The 16,468-nt window shown below is 52.5% G+C and overlaps 1 protein-coding gene across 2 annotated transcripts in view; it reads right to left on the reverse strand.

Moving 5' to 3' along the window:
- Positions 1-16,468, reverse strand: part of ATG4B (autophagy related 4B cysteine peptidase) — a 28,819-nt gene that overhangs the window by 9,812 nt on the left and 2,539 nt on the right. For both annotated transcript variants that reach the window (XR_776063.3, XM_010600701.3), the window contains exons 2-7: positions 5,166-5,267; positions 4,595-4,666; positions 3,976-4,074; positions 3,526-3,627; positions 2,798-2,870; positions 1,529-1,608 (exon numbers count right to left, since the gene is read on the reverse strand). Coding sequence is in view for 1 of the 2 variants with exons in the window: in XM_010600701.3 (XP_010599003.2) it covers positions 1,529-1,608; positions 2,798-2,870; positions 3,526-3,627; positions 3,976-4,074; positions 4,595-4,666; positions 5,166-5,267 (528 nt within the window). In the remaining variant the exon portion in view is untranslated. The remainder of the gene's footprint in view (positions 1-1,528; positions 1,609-2,797; positions 2,871-3,525; positions 3,628-3,975; positions 4,075-4,594; positions 4,667-5,165; positions 5,268-16,468) is intronic.

A 16,468-nucleotide genomic window follows, 5' to 3' on the forward strand; every position in this document is an offset into this window, starting at 1 on the left:
GGATAACACTGCAAAGAATGGGAATTCCGGAACACTTAATTGTGCTCATGAGGAACCTTTATATAGATCAAGAGGCAGTTGTTCGGACAGAACAAGGGGACACTGAGTGGTTTAAATTCAGGAAAGGTGTGCGTCAGGGGTGTATCCTTTCACCACACCTATTTAATCTGTATGCTGAACAAATAATATGAAAAGCTGGACTATATGAAGAAGAATAAGGCCTCAGGATTGGAGGAAGACTCATTAACAACCTGCATTATGCAGATGACACAACCTTGCTTGCTGAAAGTGAAAAAGACTTGAAGCACTTACTGATGAAGATCAAAGACCACAGCCTTCAATATAGACTACACCTTAACATAAAGAAAACAAAAATTCTCACAACTGGACCAATGAGCACCATCGTGATAAATGCAGAAAATTGAAGTTGTCAAGGATTTCATTTTACTTGGATCCACAACCATCACCCATGGGAGCATCAGTCAAGATATCAAAAGACGCACTGCATTGGGCAAATCTGCTGCAAAGGACCTCTTTAAAGTGTTGAAAAGCAATGATGTCACCTTGAAGACTAAGGTGTGCCTGACCCAAGCCATGGTGTTTTCAATCGCATCATATGTATGTGAAAGCTGGACAATGAATAAGGACGACTGAAGAGGAACTGATGCCTTTGAACTGTGGTGCTGGCGAAGAATACTGAGTATACCAGGGACTGCCAAAAGAATGAACAAATCTGTCTTGGAAGAAGTACAACCGGAATGCTCCTTAGAAGCAAGGATGGTGAGACTGTGTCTTACATACTTTGTACATGTTATCAGGTGGGATCGGTCCCTGGAGAAGGACATCATGCTTGGCAGAGTATAGGGTCAGCGGAAAAGAGGAAGACCCTCAGTGAGATGGATTGACACAGTGGCTGCAACAATGGGCTCAAGCACAGTAACGATTGTAAGGATGGTGCAGGACAGGGTAGTGTTTCGTTCCGGGATACAAAGGATTGCTATGAGTCAGAACCAACTGGATGGCACCTAACAACAACAGCAACGTGTACAAATGCAGCTAAACACTGTGTGCCTTTGTGAATTACTGGTAATAAAGACACGGAAGGCCTACTTCCTCCGTTCCCTCCAAGACCTGGGTTTCCTACAAGGTGAGAGAACAAGGGTTACCAGGTTCCTATGGCTCAGCTCTTGGCTGTGCAGAACGTGGCACAATGTCTGAAGGGCTCACAGGGTCCAGCCTCAGCCCCTGTGGCTCAGCTCCTGGCCATGCAGGGCATGGCAGTGCATCTGAGGAGCTCACGCGTCCAGCCCCAGCCCCTCTGGCTTGCCCCCTGCCCATGCAGAACGTGGCATTGCATCTGAGAGGCCCACAGGGTCCAGCCCGGCCCCTTCCTCTTGGCCCCCAGTTGCGCAGAGCATGGCACTGCATCTGAGGGGCCCAGGCAGGGAAAACTTTAGCAGTTTTCTCCCTGAGTCGTGTGACTCACAGTTGCTACTTTCCTGTCAACTGGAACCTGTAAGTTACTTACTGATTTCCTCCATGACCACCGTGTTGTCCATTGCTATGTGAACGGCCAGGGAGCTCCATGTGTCAAACACGGCAAGTTTCCTGTGTGAAGCAAGACACACACTAATCAGCTTCCCACGGCCGACATACCCTGGGACAGGGCAGCAAAGTCAGCCAGCCTGTGGGACGAGGCGTCACCCATGTGGGCAGAAGAGAGCCAGGAGAGGCGCAGCCTGTCCTGTGGACACGTCCTTAGGCTGGGCCAGGACTCTAAAGGGCAGGCAGCAGTCAGGGGGCCCCACAGGGGTGCTGTGAGACAGCGGGCAGGCAGGTGTGGGGCTGTCTACAGGGCAATGAGAGAGAGAAGGGGGCGTCCAGGAGGGGCAGGTTGGGGGAAGGCAGTGCAGCGTCAGAACACTGAGCGTAGGCATGGGGGACATCCCACGGGGAGACGAGGAACAGGCCCTGGACAAGGCGTGAAGGGGGGCTGAAGGCAGACTTGGCAACATCAACCCTCAGCTGTAAGGAAAGACATGGGTATACAGGGCTGTGAGGGCCAAGAACATGGTGAGGGGAGGCCCTGAGGGGAGAGGCCAGGAAGCAGCCACAGAGATTGGCGAGAGACGGAGGAGCTCCTGTGACCCTCAGGAGAGCCGTCTCAGGGGACTCGATGCAGTGCAGCTTGGGGCAGAAGTCTTGGCAGAGAGCTGACACCATTAGAGCCCACAGGAACGAGGAGTAGGGAAGGGGTACAGTGCAGAGGCACCGTCACCCAGGGAGGGTGGGTGAGCGAGCATGGGGGGACGGCTCAGTGGGTGGGACCGTGGCGGAGGGACCCATGGCAGACAGGACAGGCCCCGCTCTGTGGATGAGTACAGGGGATGGCTCAGGGGGTGCGACCATGGTGGAGGGACCCATGACAGACAGGACAGGCCCCACTCTGTGGGTGGGCATGGGGGGATGGCTCAGTGGAAGGCAGTGATGGGACTTGGGGTGTAGGGACCCATGGCAGACAGGACAGGCCCCACTCTGGCTGAGCATGGGGGGTCGGCTCGGGGCGGGACTGTGGTAGAGGGACCCATGGCAGACAGGACAGGCCCCACTGTGGGTGCAGCTCAATTTGGGCCCTGATTTTGGAGAAAATGCTCTCTTGCTGCCAGACCACAGGCACTGCCACATCTGAGGAGGGGCTCCAGGCTCTGGGCAGAGACCACTACCCTCCAGCACTGGCCACCCTATGGAGGGCACAGCGGGTCACACCCTGCCCCCATGGGTGGGCAGCGGTACCTACTTGAGGACCTGGGCAACAGTGTTGGGGCCATACCACTGGCCAATAGACTTGCCCTCGCCGACTCCCATTTGTGCTGTGGAGACAGAGACAGGTCAGCACTGCCCACTGGCTCCCTGGTGCCACCCAGCCCCCCAGTGCTTCCCGCCAGCCCCCAACACCCTGCCTCCACCTCATGGAGACAGAGGTGGGTCAGTGCTGCCTGCCTGGCCTCCCAGCTCTTAGCAGGAGGGAATGGAGTGAATGAAGTGCCCTGGCGTGGGAGCCACTCCCGTGTGCCAACTCGGCAGGTCATACTTTTACTCCCCTCCTTAAATGAGAACAAAGACCTTACGAGTGAGGCCCACTGAAAACAAGAGCAGTGGCTTCACTGGGCATTGCCTTGTGGTAAGGCTGCAAAGAATGGACTCTTGAGGCCATCGAGGGCACTGTATGCAGATGAGGGGGGATGGGGTGGGGGGTAAGCCAAGACGGCTGCACAGGCAGGGCAGACTGGATATGAGAGGGGCCGCAGAGAACAGACCCTCGAGGCCACCCAGGATGCTGTGTGCAGATGGGGAGGTGGGCCGAGATGGCTGCACGGGCAGGGAAGGCTGGGTATGAGTGGGATCCCCACTCTACCCCACTCCACGGTGGCTACAGTCTGGGATGGTCCACTGCCCTCACCCCCTGCACCTCACATCAGGGAGGCTCTACCCCCAAACATCACAGGCATGTCCCCCACTGCCCACCTATCTGGTGGATGGAGTAGTGGCTGTCCTTCCTGTCAATGAAGGCGTGGAGGACGCTGAAGTAGCTGTCCGGCTGCCTCCTGCGCTGTGCCCACCTCCAGTCTGAAGGACACACACAGTCTTACCCCAGGTACAAGCAGAGTCTTCACGCTCATGAGACTCAGGTACAGGTGGTGCCCATCCTTTCTGAGCCTTTCTAAGTGAGAAGCCAAATGCTCCAGGATGCCAAGTACACACAGGCCAACCTCATCACAACAAATGCCCACAGACAGCAGGCAACAGGCTCAGTGGTTTAAGGACAATTTCTAAAAAGTAAGCATTTATCAGGATTCTTTAAGGTTGTGGTTTTTTTCATTCAGTGAAAACCAGCAGATTGTTGTTCTAGAAAGCCCAAATGGTTTGCTGTGAACTAGCCCTGCGGCGTGGTGCCCACCCCAGCCCGTGGCTCACCTCGGCCCAGGTGGCGGCACAGCAGGGCTTGGGCAAAGATCATCTGTCCACACCGCAGCATGCAGCCCCAGCCTGTGTCCGAGGTGGGGCCTGTCCCCCCTGTCATGGTGACGAGAGACACTCAAGGTCAGATGGCTTGTGGAGGCCACAGTTCATGGCCGGCTGTCAGCCACCTACACCAGAGGCAACGCCACTGGCACCTACATGCCTGTGGCCTGGACCCACCCCAGGGGCACAGGAAGTGCCTCTAGCAGGGGCCAGTACAGACATGCCACCGTGAGGTTACAACAGAGCGGGCGGCCTCTACCTGCAGCCAGCACGTCAAGGGACGTGGGGACATGACAGGACGAAGGAGCAGAGGTTCTTGTCCCAGCTCCCCTCCCCCGGGTTCAGGCTCAGTGATGCAGTCAGAAAGCACCTCTGGGGCAGAGCCTGGAGCCTGGCTTAGATCCCGGCCCCACCGCTCCTTAGTGGAGACCCAGCCAGTTACTGAAACCAGGACTGCTGTGAGGGTCAAAGGAGTGCCACGTGTCTGGCATGCTGGAGTCACACCTGTGAAAGTAAGCCTTTCTCCTTCTTGAAACGTTTGTTACCTGTTGTAACAAAAGAGCATCCTTACCGATGGCTGGGAAATTTTTCCTGTATGTAAACCAAAGCCTTGAGGCCACATCAGACAAGATCTCGTCCTTTTCTAGAGGTTTTTTGAAAAGAAGAAAACACACACACACACATATGGTTAAGCTTGTAAGTCCCACGTTACAGACAAATCTTTGTCGCTAGCTGCCATTCAGCCGAGCTCCAACTCATGTCTGACCTCACGTATAATGGGATGGGACCACTGTGATCCACAGGGTTTTCAATGGCTGATTTTCAGAAGTAGATTGCCAAGCGTTTCTTCCTGGTCTGTCTACTCTGGAAGCTCGACTGAAATCTGTTCAGCATCGTGGCAACATGCAAGCCTCCACTGGTAGACAGTGGTGGCTGCACATGAGGTACCTCAGCCTGTCTCCCCCATGGAAGGTGGGGATTCTACCCCTGAACCACCGCTGCCACTGTTATTCCGTGGAGGCACGGAGTCTACCTGAACCACCATGGCCCAATTTACAGGAGAGTGACAGGTGACGAGTCTTACTGCAGACACTTGTTGTGGACTGAGCCACACAGGGCTGAGGTCCTAGCAGAGCTGATACCTGTGAAAACGCTGTATTTTCTACCCAGTATCCAAACCGGCTCCGAGGTCTCAGGGAAATCTTCAAACTCGGCAAATCTGAGAGTGTCATAGGTCAGAGTAGCTGTGGAAACCAAAGACACACATCCATTAAATTTGCACAATTTCCCGAGATATCAAAGCGACCCCTACATGAAGTTTTCACACTGAAGAAGACACATGGAGATTCTGTGACAACGGCTGTCCTCAACGGCTGTTACTCACTACGGATGGAGCAAACGGCAGCACAGGGCCTGGGGGGGCCTCTGACCCACCTCCCTGAGTGTTAGTGCCTGAGCCACCCAGAGGAAGGAAAGTAAAAACAGAACACCATCTAACTTAAGCACTCAGTTGTTTTAGACTTCAACTGTTCAATGTCTGAAGGACAAAAATAAACTGAAACTACATGCTGGGTCTTGCATGCTGAGCACACTGAGGATAAGCAGAGCAGAGCATAAGCTTCTGTAGACCTTGCAGTTGTTAGGTTGTCTACACATGTGCCACGCCTCACACTCACAGCCCTGGCAGGCTGCAGGGGACCAGGCTCCACCCCGGTTGCAATTCAGGCAGATGGCAAGGGAACCAGGCTCCACCACAGCCATGATTCAGACACACAGTAAGGGGACCAGGCTCCACCCCAGCCACAATTCAGGCAGACGGTAAGGGGAGCAGGCTCCACCCTGGCCACGATTCAGGCAGACAGCAAGGGGACCAGGCTCTACCACAGCCATGATTCAGGCAGACGGTAAGGGAACCAGGCTCGACCCCAGCCATGATTCCGGCGGACAGCAAGGGAACCAGGCTCCACCCCAGCCACGATTCCGGCAGACGGCAAGGGGACCAGGCTCCACCCCAGCCACAATTCAGGCAGACGGTAAGGGGACCAGGCTCCACCCCAGACATGATTCTGGTGGACGACAAGGGGACCAGGCTCCACCCCGGCCACAGTTCTGTAGTTGGGAGCAGCAGCTGCAGAGGGGGGCAGTGCTACTCCTGGTGGGAAATCATACCACCGGAACGGAGACAGAGTCTCTGCAGTCATCACCCTGGAACCCGCTTCAGCACCGAGGGGTCGCCTCTTGCTGGGAAGAACCAAGTCCCCTCATATCCTGGTTTGCTTCAACTGACAAACGGGAGAGGCCCAGCACTCCTCCTGTCCAGGAAAACTCTTCCTCAGCCACACTTCTCCCAGAGAAGAGAGGCCACAGCTGGCGGCAGGGCTGAGGCCAAATGCCTACCAGGGAGTCCACGCAGCTGGTCACAGGCTATCACATCACGAGCAGAGGGCGCCTCTCTTCAGCTGCCCTGCAGAGAACCCTGAGCTCTCAGCTCTAACCTGCTGCCCCCAGCATCCATGGTGCCAACCGTCATACCCTTAACCTGCAACTTCAGAGAAGCTGCCTGAAAAAATCAGAGTTTCACCCACACCTGGATTCGTTTGACACTAGCTCCACCTTTTGGTAAAAATGACCTGCTAATTACACGAACCCCCGCCCCGAGTCTGTCAGTTTGTGGTACTGTGGGAGCTTACATGTTGCCGTGATGCCAGAAGCTATGCCACCAGTATTCAAATACCACCAGGATCACCCACGGTGGACAAGTTTCAGCTGAGCTTCCAGACTAAGACAGACTAGGAAGAAGGACCCGGCAGTCTATTTCTGAGAAGCATTAGCCACTGAAAACCTTATGAATAGCAGCGGAACATTGTCTGATATAGTGCTAGAAGATGAGTCCCCCAGGTTGGAAGGCACTCAAAAGACGACTGGGGAAGATCTGACTCCTCAAAGTGGAGTCGACCTTGATGACGTGGATGGAGTAGAGCTTTCGGGACCTTCATTTGCTGATGTGGCACAACTCAAAATGAAAGAAACAGCTGCAAACATGCATTAATAATCAGAACCTGGAATGTACAATGTATGAATCTAGGAAAACTGGAAGTCATTAAAAACAAAATGGAACGTATAAACATTGGTATCCTAGGCATTAAAAAAAAAAAAAAAGTGAGCTGAAATGGACTGGTACTAGTCATTTTGAATCGGACAATCATATGGTCTACGATGCCAGGAATGACAACTTGAAGAGGAATGGTGTTGCATTCATCATCAAAAAAAACATTTCAAGATCTATCCTGAAGTACGATGCTGTCAGTGATAAGATAAAATCCATACACCTATTAGGAAAACCAGTTAATATTGCTATTATTCAAATTTACACACCAACCACTAAGGCCAAAGATGAAGAAACTGGAGATTTTTACTAACTTCTGCAGTCTGAAATTGATCAAACATGCAATCAGGATACACTGATAATTACTGGTGATTCGAATGCAAAAGTTGGAAACAAAGAAGGATCGGTAGTTGGAAAACAAGGCCTTGGTGACAGAAATGATGCCGGAGATCGCATGACTGAATTTAGCAAGACCAATGACTTCTTCGCTGCAAATATCTTTTTTCACCAATGTAAATGGTAACTATAAACATGGACCTCACCAGGTGGATACACAGGAATCGAATCTGTGGAAAGAGATGATGGAAAAGCTCAGTATCATCAGTCAGTACAAGGCCAGGGACCAACTACAGATCAGACCATCAATTATTCATATAAAGTTGAAGATAAAACTGAAGAAAATTAGAACTCTGCGAGAGCCAAAGTACAACCTTGAGTATATCCCACCTGAGTTTAGAGACCATCTCAAGAATAGATTTGACGCGTTGAACACTAATGACCGAAGACCAGATGAGTTGTGGAATGACATCAAAGACATCATCCATGAAGAAACCCAGAGATCATTAAAAAGACAGGAAAGAAAGAAAAGACCAAAATGGATGTCAGAAGAGACTGACTCTGAAACTTGCTCTTGAACATCGAGCAGCTAAAGAAAAAGGAAAAAATGAAGAGCCAAACAGAAAATTTCAATGGGACGCTTGAGAAGACAAAGTATTACGATTACATGTGCAAAGACCTGGAAAAAGAAAGCCAAAAGAGAAGAACACGCTCAGCATTTCTCAAGCTGAAAGAACTGAAGAAAAAATTCAAGCCTCGAGTTACTGAAGGATTCTATGGGGAAAACATAAAACAACACAAGAAGCATCAAGAGGAAGCATCAAAAGAAGATGGAAGAAATACACAGAGTCATTGTATCAGAAAGAATTGGTCGACGTTCAACCATTTCAAGAGGCAGCATATGATCAGGAACCAACAGTACTGAAGGAAGAAGTCCAAGCTGCACCGGAGGCACTGGTGAAAAACAAGGCTCCAGGAACTGATGGAATACCAGTTGAGATATTTCAACAAATGGATGTAGCACTGGAAGTGCTCACTCGTCTATGCCAAGAAATCTGGAAGACAGCTACTTGGCCAACTGACAGGAAGAGATCCATTTTTATGCCTACTCCCAGGAAAGGTGATTCAACCAAATGCGGAAATCACTGGACGATAGCATTAATGTCACATGCAAGCAAAATTTTGCTTAAGAGACTACATCATCCTGAGACCAGAAGAACTAGATGGTGCCCGGCTACAACCGATGACTGCCCTGACAGGGAGCACAACAGAGAACCCCTGAGGGAGCAGGAGAGCAGTGGGACGCAGACCTCAAATTCTCATAAAAAGACCAGACTTAATGGTCTGACTGAGACTGGAAGGACCCCGGTGGTCATGGCCCCCAGATCTTCTGTTGGCCCAGGACAGGAACCATTCCCGAAGCCAACTCTTCAGACATGGATTGGACCGGACAATGGGTTGGAGAGGGATGCTGGTGAGGAGTGAGCTTCTTGGATCAGGTGGACACTAGAGACTATGTTGGCATCTCCTGCCTGGAGGGGAGATGAGAGGGTGGAAGGGGTTAGAAGCTGGCGAAAAGGACACAAAAAGAGACAGTGGAGGGAAAGAGCAGGCTGTCTCATTAGGGGGAGAGTAATTGGGAGTGTGTAGCAAGGTGTGGGTAGGGCTGCTCCGGCAGTCGGGCACACAGGCTGTTGGGTCTCAGGCCAGCTACCTAAGCCTAAGTGAGTCGGCTTCCTCATCCATAAAACGGGAGTAATAACAGGGTAGTCTTAGCATGGCTGTGAAGTTTCAGTGAGACGCTTCCTCCAGGGCTCGGCACAGGGGCGGGCAGGCACCAGAGCTCAGAGCAAGCTGCTGTGACTGCTGACGCAGGGCTGAGGGTCAAGGGCACGCACGTGGTATCACCTGGTACCACCTCACAGGCCTGAGACGGAAAGTGTGTGACAGTGCTCCCCTCGCGTGCTCAGCACCACAGGCCACCCCAACATACAGACGTACAGACAGGCCCACCACGACACACAAACATATGACCTGGGTGTCTATCTTCTGCCCTGAAACACAGGAGGCCCACGGTGTTCAGACCCTGCTGCCCACTGTTATTGAGCGCCTCAGCATGACACAGGGGCAGTGAGAGGCTGGGCCGCATCCAGCAGGCTCCCACTGGGCCCTATCCAGGAGCTCAGTCCTTGCGGCATTTTACTAATCTATGCTTCCAGAGACCACATCAACGAGCTGCTTTGTGCCCGTGAGTATATCCAGTCCAGGTTCGTCTCTCCCTTTTCTCTGTAAGATCACCTGTTTCTGTGCAAGGTGGGAGGAAGTAAGGCACATGCCTATCTTTCCAAAGAAATGGAGGCAGTGATTCAGGTATACCGTGACGTTGACTTCGTTCCCCGGTCACCTCTGCATCCCGACACCTGCTACCTTCCCCGGTCACCTCTGCATCCTGGCACCTGCTACCTTCTCCAGTCACCTCTGCATCCCGACACCTGCTATCTTCCCTGGTCACCTCCACATCATGACACCTGTTACCTCCCCTGGTCACCTCCACATCATGACACCTGCTACCCTCCCTGGTCACCTCTACATCATGACACCTGCTACCCTCCCTGGTCACCTCTACATCATGACACCTGCTATCTTCCCTGGTCACCTCTACATCATGACACCTGCTACCTCCCCTGGTCACCTCTACATCATGACCCCTGCTACCCTCCCTGGTCACCTCTACATCACGACACCTGCTATCTTCCCTGGTCACCTCTACATCATGACACCTGCTACCTCCCCTGGTCACCTCTACATCATGACACCTGCTACCTCCCCTGGTCACCTCTACATCATGACACCTATCTTCCCCGGTCACGTCTATGTCATGACACCTGCTATCTTCCCCAGTCACATCTGTATCATGACACCTGGTACCTTCCCCGGTCACCTCTACATCATGACACCTGCTATCTCCCCTGGTCACCTCTACATCATGACACCTGCTATCTTCTCTGGTCACGTCCACATCATGACACCTGCTATCTTCCCCAGTCACCTCTACATCATGACACCTGCTATCTTCCCCGGTCACGTCCACATCATGACACCTGCTACCTTCCCTGGTCACCTCTTCATCATGACACCTGCTACCTTCCCCGGTCACCTCTACATCATGACACCTGTTACCTTCTCTGGTCATGTCCACATTGTGACACCTGTTACCTTCCCTGGTCACCTCTACATCACAACACCTGCTACCTTCCCTGGTCACCTCCACATCATCACACCTGCTACCTTCCCTGGTCGCTTCCGCGTCTTCGTAAGTCACTGTCTTCCTTTGATCTCCATGCGTGGTTCAGTATGTAGACTCAGATTCAGGGAAAAAGAACATAAGTGACACCAGCCTGATTTCAATTTGTGGCCCCGCAGGACAGTAATTACCCCAGTTTTTTGGAGTTGGCATGTCCTGTTACTGCTTGTGGCCTTTCCCAAGGCACCAACTCTGAACTAAAGATACACATGTCTTAAAATGCCAGAAGGCTGCTGGGCACTTCAGGCAAGTGTGTCTCCTGCAGAAAGACTCCCAGGGGCACATCACACATCACGGGCAAGAGAGTCATAGCACTGCGGCAGTACCTGTGTGCAATGTCAGGATGCCCAGAGTCCCACGTTTAACAAACAGTAATGACAACAATAAAGGAGACAAGCAGGCAACGCGGAAAGGGAAGAGGGCGAATGGTGCAAGCAGGTTCACGGCCCAGCAAGCCTGGGGGTCGGGGAGTTGTCGCTGGGCAGCGTGGGGCAGGCAGGCGTGTCTCTCAGTTATCAGCATGCTTTACAGGCCAGGACGCCAGCTTCAGGAGGGAGCAGCCCTCTACGGGCAGCAAGAGGTGTCCGTGAGGGAAGTTCAAACACATCCCCAAGAAAATGATGGGCTGTTGTGGCCTCAGGTTCTTTACCACACAAGCCAAAAGCAGCAGGGAGACAGAGAAGTCCTGAGGTGTGGAACGGCCTGGCAGCAGCCACAGCTCTCTCCCTAAGGAGAATCGGAGTGACAGTGAGCAGTCTCTGGAGTCCCTGAGGTAGGCTCCCACACCTTCCTGCCCCACTCGCACACCCCTGCAAGCCCTGAGGCCCCCAGCTCCCCAACTGGGCCCACACAGCCCTCCTGCAGAGCCCCAAGGCACAATGCTCTGTCCTCTCCCAGGCATGCACCCCACTCCCCTCTGCACCTCGCTGTGCAGCAGTCCCTCCCATCTCCGGCCACATTAACCTCCTTGGTGGTCCTGGGTGGTCCCCGGCTCTGCACCTGCCCGGCCCAGCCCCTCACAGCCTGAATGAAGACAGAGTCTTCGAGGAGCCAGTACCAGAGATGTCCTGGCCATTCAAAGCAACTGAGGCACCCAGCAGGAACCCACACCCTTCTGCTGACCCCCACCCTTCTCCAGACCCCAACCTTCCAGATCTTATTATCCAATAAATAAGGGGAGACGTCTCCCAGTGACTCACTTCTAGCGTCCAACCTTGTAACTTCTGCTGAGGCTGGTCTCTGGAGACAGAGCGCCCGTTTCTCAGCTGTGTGACATGGGCCAGTTATTGGCTTTGTGAATCAGGGCAGTGCCGCCGGCACTGCCAAACAAGGGGTGAGGCCAGAGGGACAGGCGCAGGCCTCCAGCAGTGAGCAGCTCAGCCCCCAATGGACGTGGTGGAGCCCCCTCCTCTTTTCCATATTATTTCAAACTCCAGCATCTACAGGGTGAAACCAAAGCCCCCTCTACCCCACACTAAACACCACTTCTGTTCTATCAATGATATCAATTTAACCAAAATATGTGTTAGTATTTTCCTTTTAACTACACACTACCCATTCAGAAAATAATGGCACACGCTGTATTTCAACGAGAAACGTCTTAGGCTGGGTTCTCCAGAGAAGCACAACCTATGAGGCGTATGTATATGCTGCCGCTGGAAGGTCAGATGGCAGGCTGCAAGCGCAGGTCCCAAGGACCAGAGGCCAGATGATGACAAACCAGGTGCAGGAGCCAGAGCAAAAGTGGGCTTTCCCAGAGAGTGTCCATACATATTGGATGCTGGTCACAACCTCAAGGAAACTCCCCTTATATCAGACACTTGAGTAAGGCTGTGACCTGAGTAAGGCTGTGACTTGTGCCACACCTTAAGCAAGGACAGTGAGTCAAGATACCCCCACACTAATTCTGCCTCATGAACATACACAGGTTTAGAGTTTATTACACATAAGACGAAAAACAATTACATAATACCACAAAATGGAGGACAATTACATCAGGTCACAAAAACGGAGGTCCATGACACAATACTGGGAATCACGGCCTAGCAAAATTGACACATAACATTAACCATCACAGGAAACCCGCGCTTCTTTCTTTAAAACCAAAGATTACACTTGCTCACACTTGCATGGCCTGGCCTACATGAGGGTCCTACCCTCTGAGGGGCCCGGACCTGTTCCCACCACAGTCGTGCTTGTGAGGCCATGGCCTCCAACCACACCCATCAGTCACCACCCTCCTGTGGCTCTAGCGTCTTTACATGGGCCCCACATCCTTTCCAAATGGCTCTGAAGTAAAGAGTGTCACACGCAAAAAAAAAAAAAAAAAAAAGGTGGCCATTCTAGGCTCCCAGGCACTGCTCTCAGTCTAGAGTTAAGATGATACAAGGGGACGCTGCACTGGGAGGTTGCGCCGTAAGCGAGGCACTCCTTCTCAGATGCACCCACCATCTGGCTACCTTATCATCCACATCCCCTCACTCAGACGTCCATCATGGTGACCAGAGAGGCGGAAGGCCCTTCAGTGACAGGATAATCCCGCTGGGAAACACCATGGTGACTGAGTGTTACCAATCTGATAGGCAGAAAAGTCCAGGCCTGTGCTCAGCAATGGACCCACTGCCTCTCCAGTCAGTGCCTCTTGCACTGCCAGCCAGAGGACCACGAGACATGCAGACCACAAGCTTCCCCGAGTGCTCACGTGGGGCAACCTGTCTCCCATCTTGGGGTACTTTCCTATAACGCTTACAAATAACTCCTGAAAGAGTGTACTTTATAGACAAATTCAGCCAGAAGATCTCGCTCTTCTTTAAGAAACTGTATGTTTAGGATGATGAGTTTGCATACGGTAACGTTTTAAAACCCCAAACAGTCTATACGAAAATGGTAGTGGTTCAGCTGAAGAAAAAACAATAAAGAAAATAAAGGGCCTGGGACTGTAGCTACATTAGCAAGCATTAGTGAGCAAGCCCTGGACGGATGCCTGCACCTCTCCCCGCTGCCCACGGGCTCCCTGCCATGTGGGAACACATAAGTGATGATTAATTTGGGTTCTGCTTTGATCACCAGCCACGTGCTGCACTGGAGCTGCTGTGAGCATAAGAAGCAGGCCCTGTCCTCCAGGAATGGGCAGCGCGGACACGCAGGCACCGGCGAGCATGCTTGCATGGCAACACTGAGGACAAACAGCACACCAAACCGTGCTCGACCTGACTGCCAGGCCTCTCCACACCTCAGCCCGGTCTCGCTCTCTGGCTCCTTCTCATTCTATTCTCACTCAGACCCTGGTGACCTCATCTGACCGGCCCCGCACGCTTCTACCTCCGACCCAGACCGCTCCCTCAGCTCAGACCCACTGGACCCCACCATACCGCCATCTCACAGGCATCACGTCCCCAAAGCACACATAACACACTGCCGATAGCTCACCCACAAATCAGGGCCTCCCCAAGTCCGTCCCACCTTAGGTTTTTAGCTCAGGCAAACCCTGGTACCATCATTAACTCCTCCTCCTTCTGCCTCCCTCCAGGTCCAATGTGTAAGTAAATCCTGTCTCCACCCTCCTAACCTACCCAGCATCCACTCGCTCCTCCCCACGCTGACCTGAGCCCCCCTCCTGTCCAGCTGGCTGGACCAGCCTCCCGACTGCTCTCCTGCTGCCCTTGCCCCTCTGCAGTGCACTCTCAACAGAGGAGCCGAGGGACTCTCAGACACGAGTCCGATCAGGTTACACCTCCTCTCTAAGTCTCCCAGAGGATCACCGTCACACTCAGAATCCATGAGAGCCCCGGTCCTCACTGTGCCCAGGCCTCTCTGCCCTCAGCTCCTGCTCTCTCACCCCAACTCGCTGCACACAGCCAGTGGTCTCCTGCGTCCTGGTTAACACTGACCTTCACAGTGAGACCTGCCCCCACCATCCTGGCCTTAATTTCCAGCCCCCTCTGCTGGGCACAATCACTCCCTCATGAGGACCCCTCTGCCTTGCTGCCAACTGTTGGTCTCGCGTCTAGAGCACCAGCAACACCAGTGCAGTGGCTTCCATCTATTCTGTCGCCCAGGTGCCTAGAAGAGCGCACCGCACACAGCTGACACTGATAAACGTACTTTATACAAAGAACAGCCATAAAAACAACCATGAATTGTATTACATTTGATCAAGGGAGACAGAATTGATAAGGACGCTAGGGATGAGAGAAAGGCTGGGCCATCAATCAACCCTGAAAGCGTGGATAGCATCGCAGCAGAAGGAAAATACCTCTCACTCTAGAATCATCTACATTTTCACCAGTACCAACAGACACCTTCAAACGCAAACACTGTTCCTGCTTTCATCCCACGAGTAACAGCCCTGGCTGTCCTATCACAACTATCATCACGCAATCACACTGTTGTGTCCTGGCTTTCACGTTTACGTTAACATCACCGGCATCAAACTGTGTTTTCCACCTCAACCAAGTCTCCCCGTAGACTTTGGTAACCAAACAGTAATAACAATAAAAAAAGAATAGATAAATAAATAAGACCATCCTCCGCCCTCTCCACCCCCCAGCAAACAGAACAACAGTCTCTGATGCATCTGACCAACATGACCTTTGGGATTCAAGGCTCCTGTTTCCCTCCATCCGTGTAACACATTTAAGAGATAAGCTGCCACAAACCATTGAACACATCACTATTTCCAAGCTCACGTTAGTGAATTTATGCTGCAGCTGTCAGGAGAAGACAAACAGAGGAAAACCAACACCCTAGAGAATGACAAATGGAATTAACCCAAACAAAGGTTTTACTTTACAGACAGAAGGCGACTTGGAGAAAGACAAAGCACTGACTATGAGGACTGAAAGTTGGAAATGCTCTGGAGTGAAAAAGGGGGCCCCACGCAGGGCTACGGGGCAAAAAGGATGGGTTTAGTACTGACTTGTCTCCAAGACGTCTTGCCAGCAAAAATTAAGGATGTGTCTCCTCTCCAGCAGAACCATGAGAAGATAAACGGTAACGCCCCCATCCCTCTCCTCACCCACACACGCATTTTGTATTAGGACCCCAAGAACTTAAGATACGATGAATTCACTGTTTCTTTTACAGTCACAGAAAAAAAGCTCGGATAATCTAGCGGTTACTGAATTTAAAGTCAGATGTACATGCTGCGATTACTGGAATGTTTCTCGTCTCTAATTTACCAACGTAGCTTTACAAAAGTTAAAGAGTTTCCATTTCTTCACTCTTCGCTGCAGGAAGACAAAAGCGTTTAATGCCCGTGGGCTTCAACAGGTGGGTAAGTTGCGGTTCTCCTGGGTGCTCACCTGCTCACCAAGCTCGGGTGGCGGCGCCTCCAGCCACTCCTCCCGTCCACGAACCCCGGCTGTCACTCCTCCCGTCCACAGGCCCCGACTGTCGCTCCTCCCGTCAAGCCCCGGCTGTCAGTCCTCCCGTCCACAAGCCCCGGTTGTCACTCCTCACGTCCACAGGCCCTGGCTGTCACTCCTCCCGTCCACAAGCCCTGGCTGTCACTCCTCCCATCAAACCCTGGCTGTCACTCCTCCCATCCACGAGCCCCGGCTATTGCTTCTCCCGTCAAGCCCGGGCTGTCACTCCTCCCGTCCACGAACCCCGGCTGTCGCTCCTCCCGTCCACAGGCCCCGGCTGTCACTCTTCCCATCCACCGGCCCTGACTGTCGCTCCTCCCGTCCATGGGCCCC

Source organism: Loxodonta africana, chromosome 6, assembly GCF_030014295.1.
Source record: "Loxodonta africana isolate mLoxAfr1 chromosome 6, mLoxAfr1.hap2, whole genome shotgun sequence".
Taxonomy (NCBI): Eukaryota; Metazoa; Chordata; class Mammalia; order Proboscidea; family Elephantidae; genus Loxodonta; species Loxodonta africana.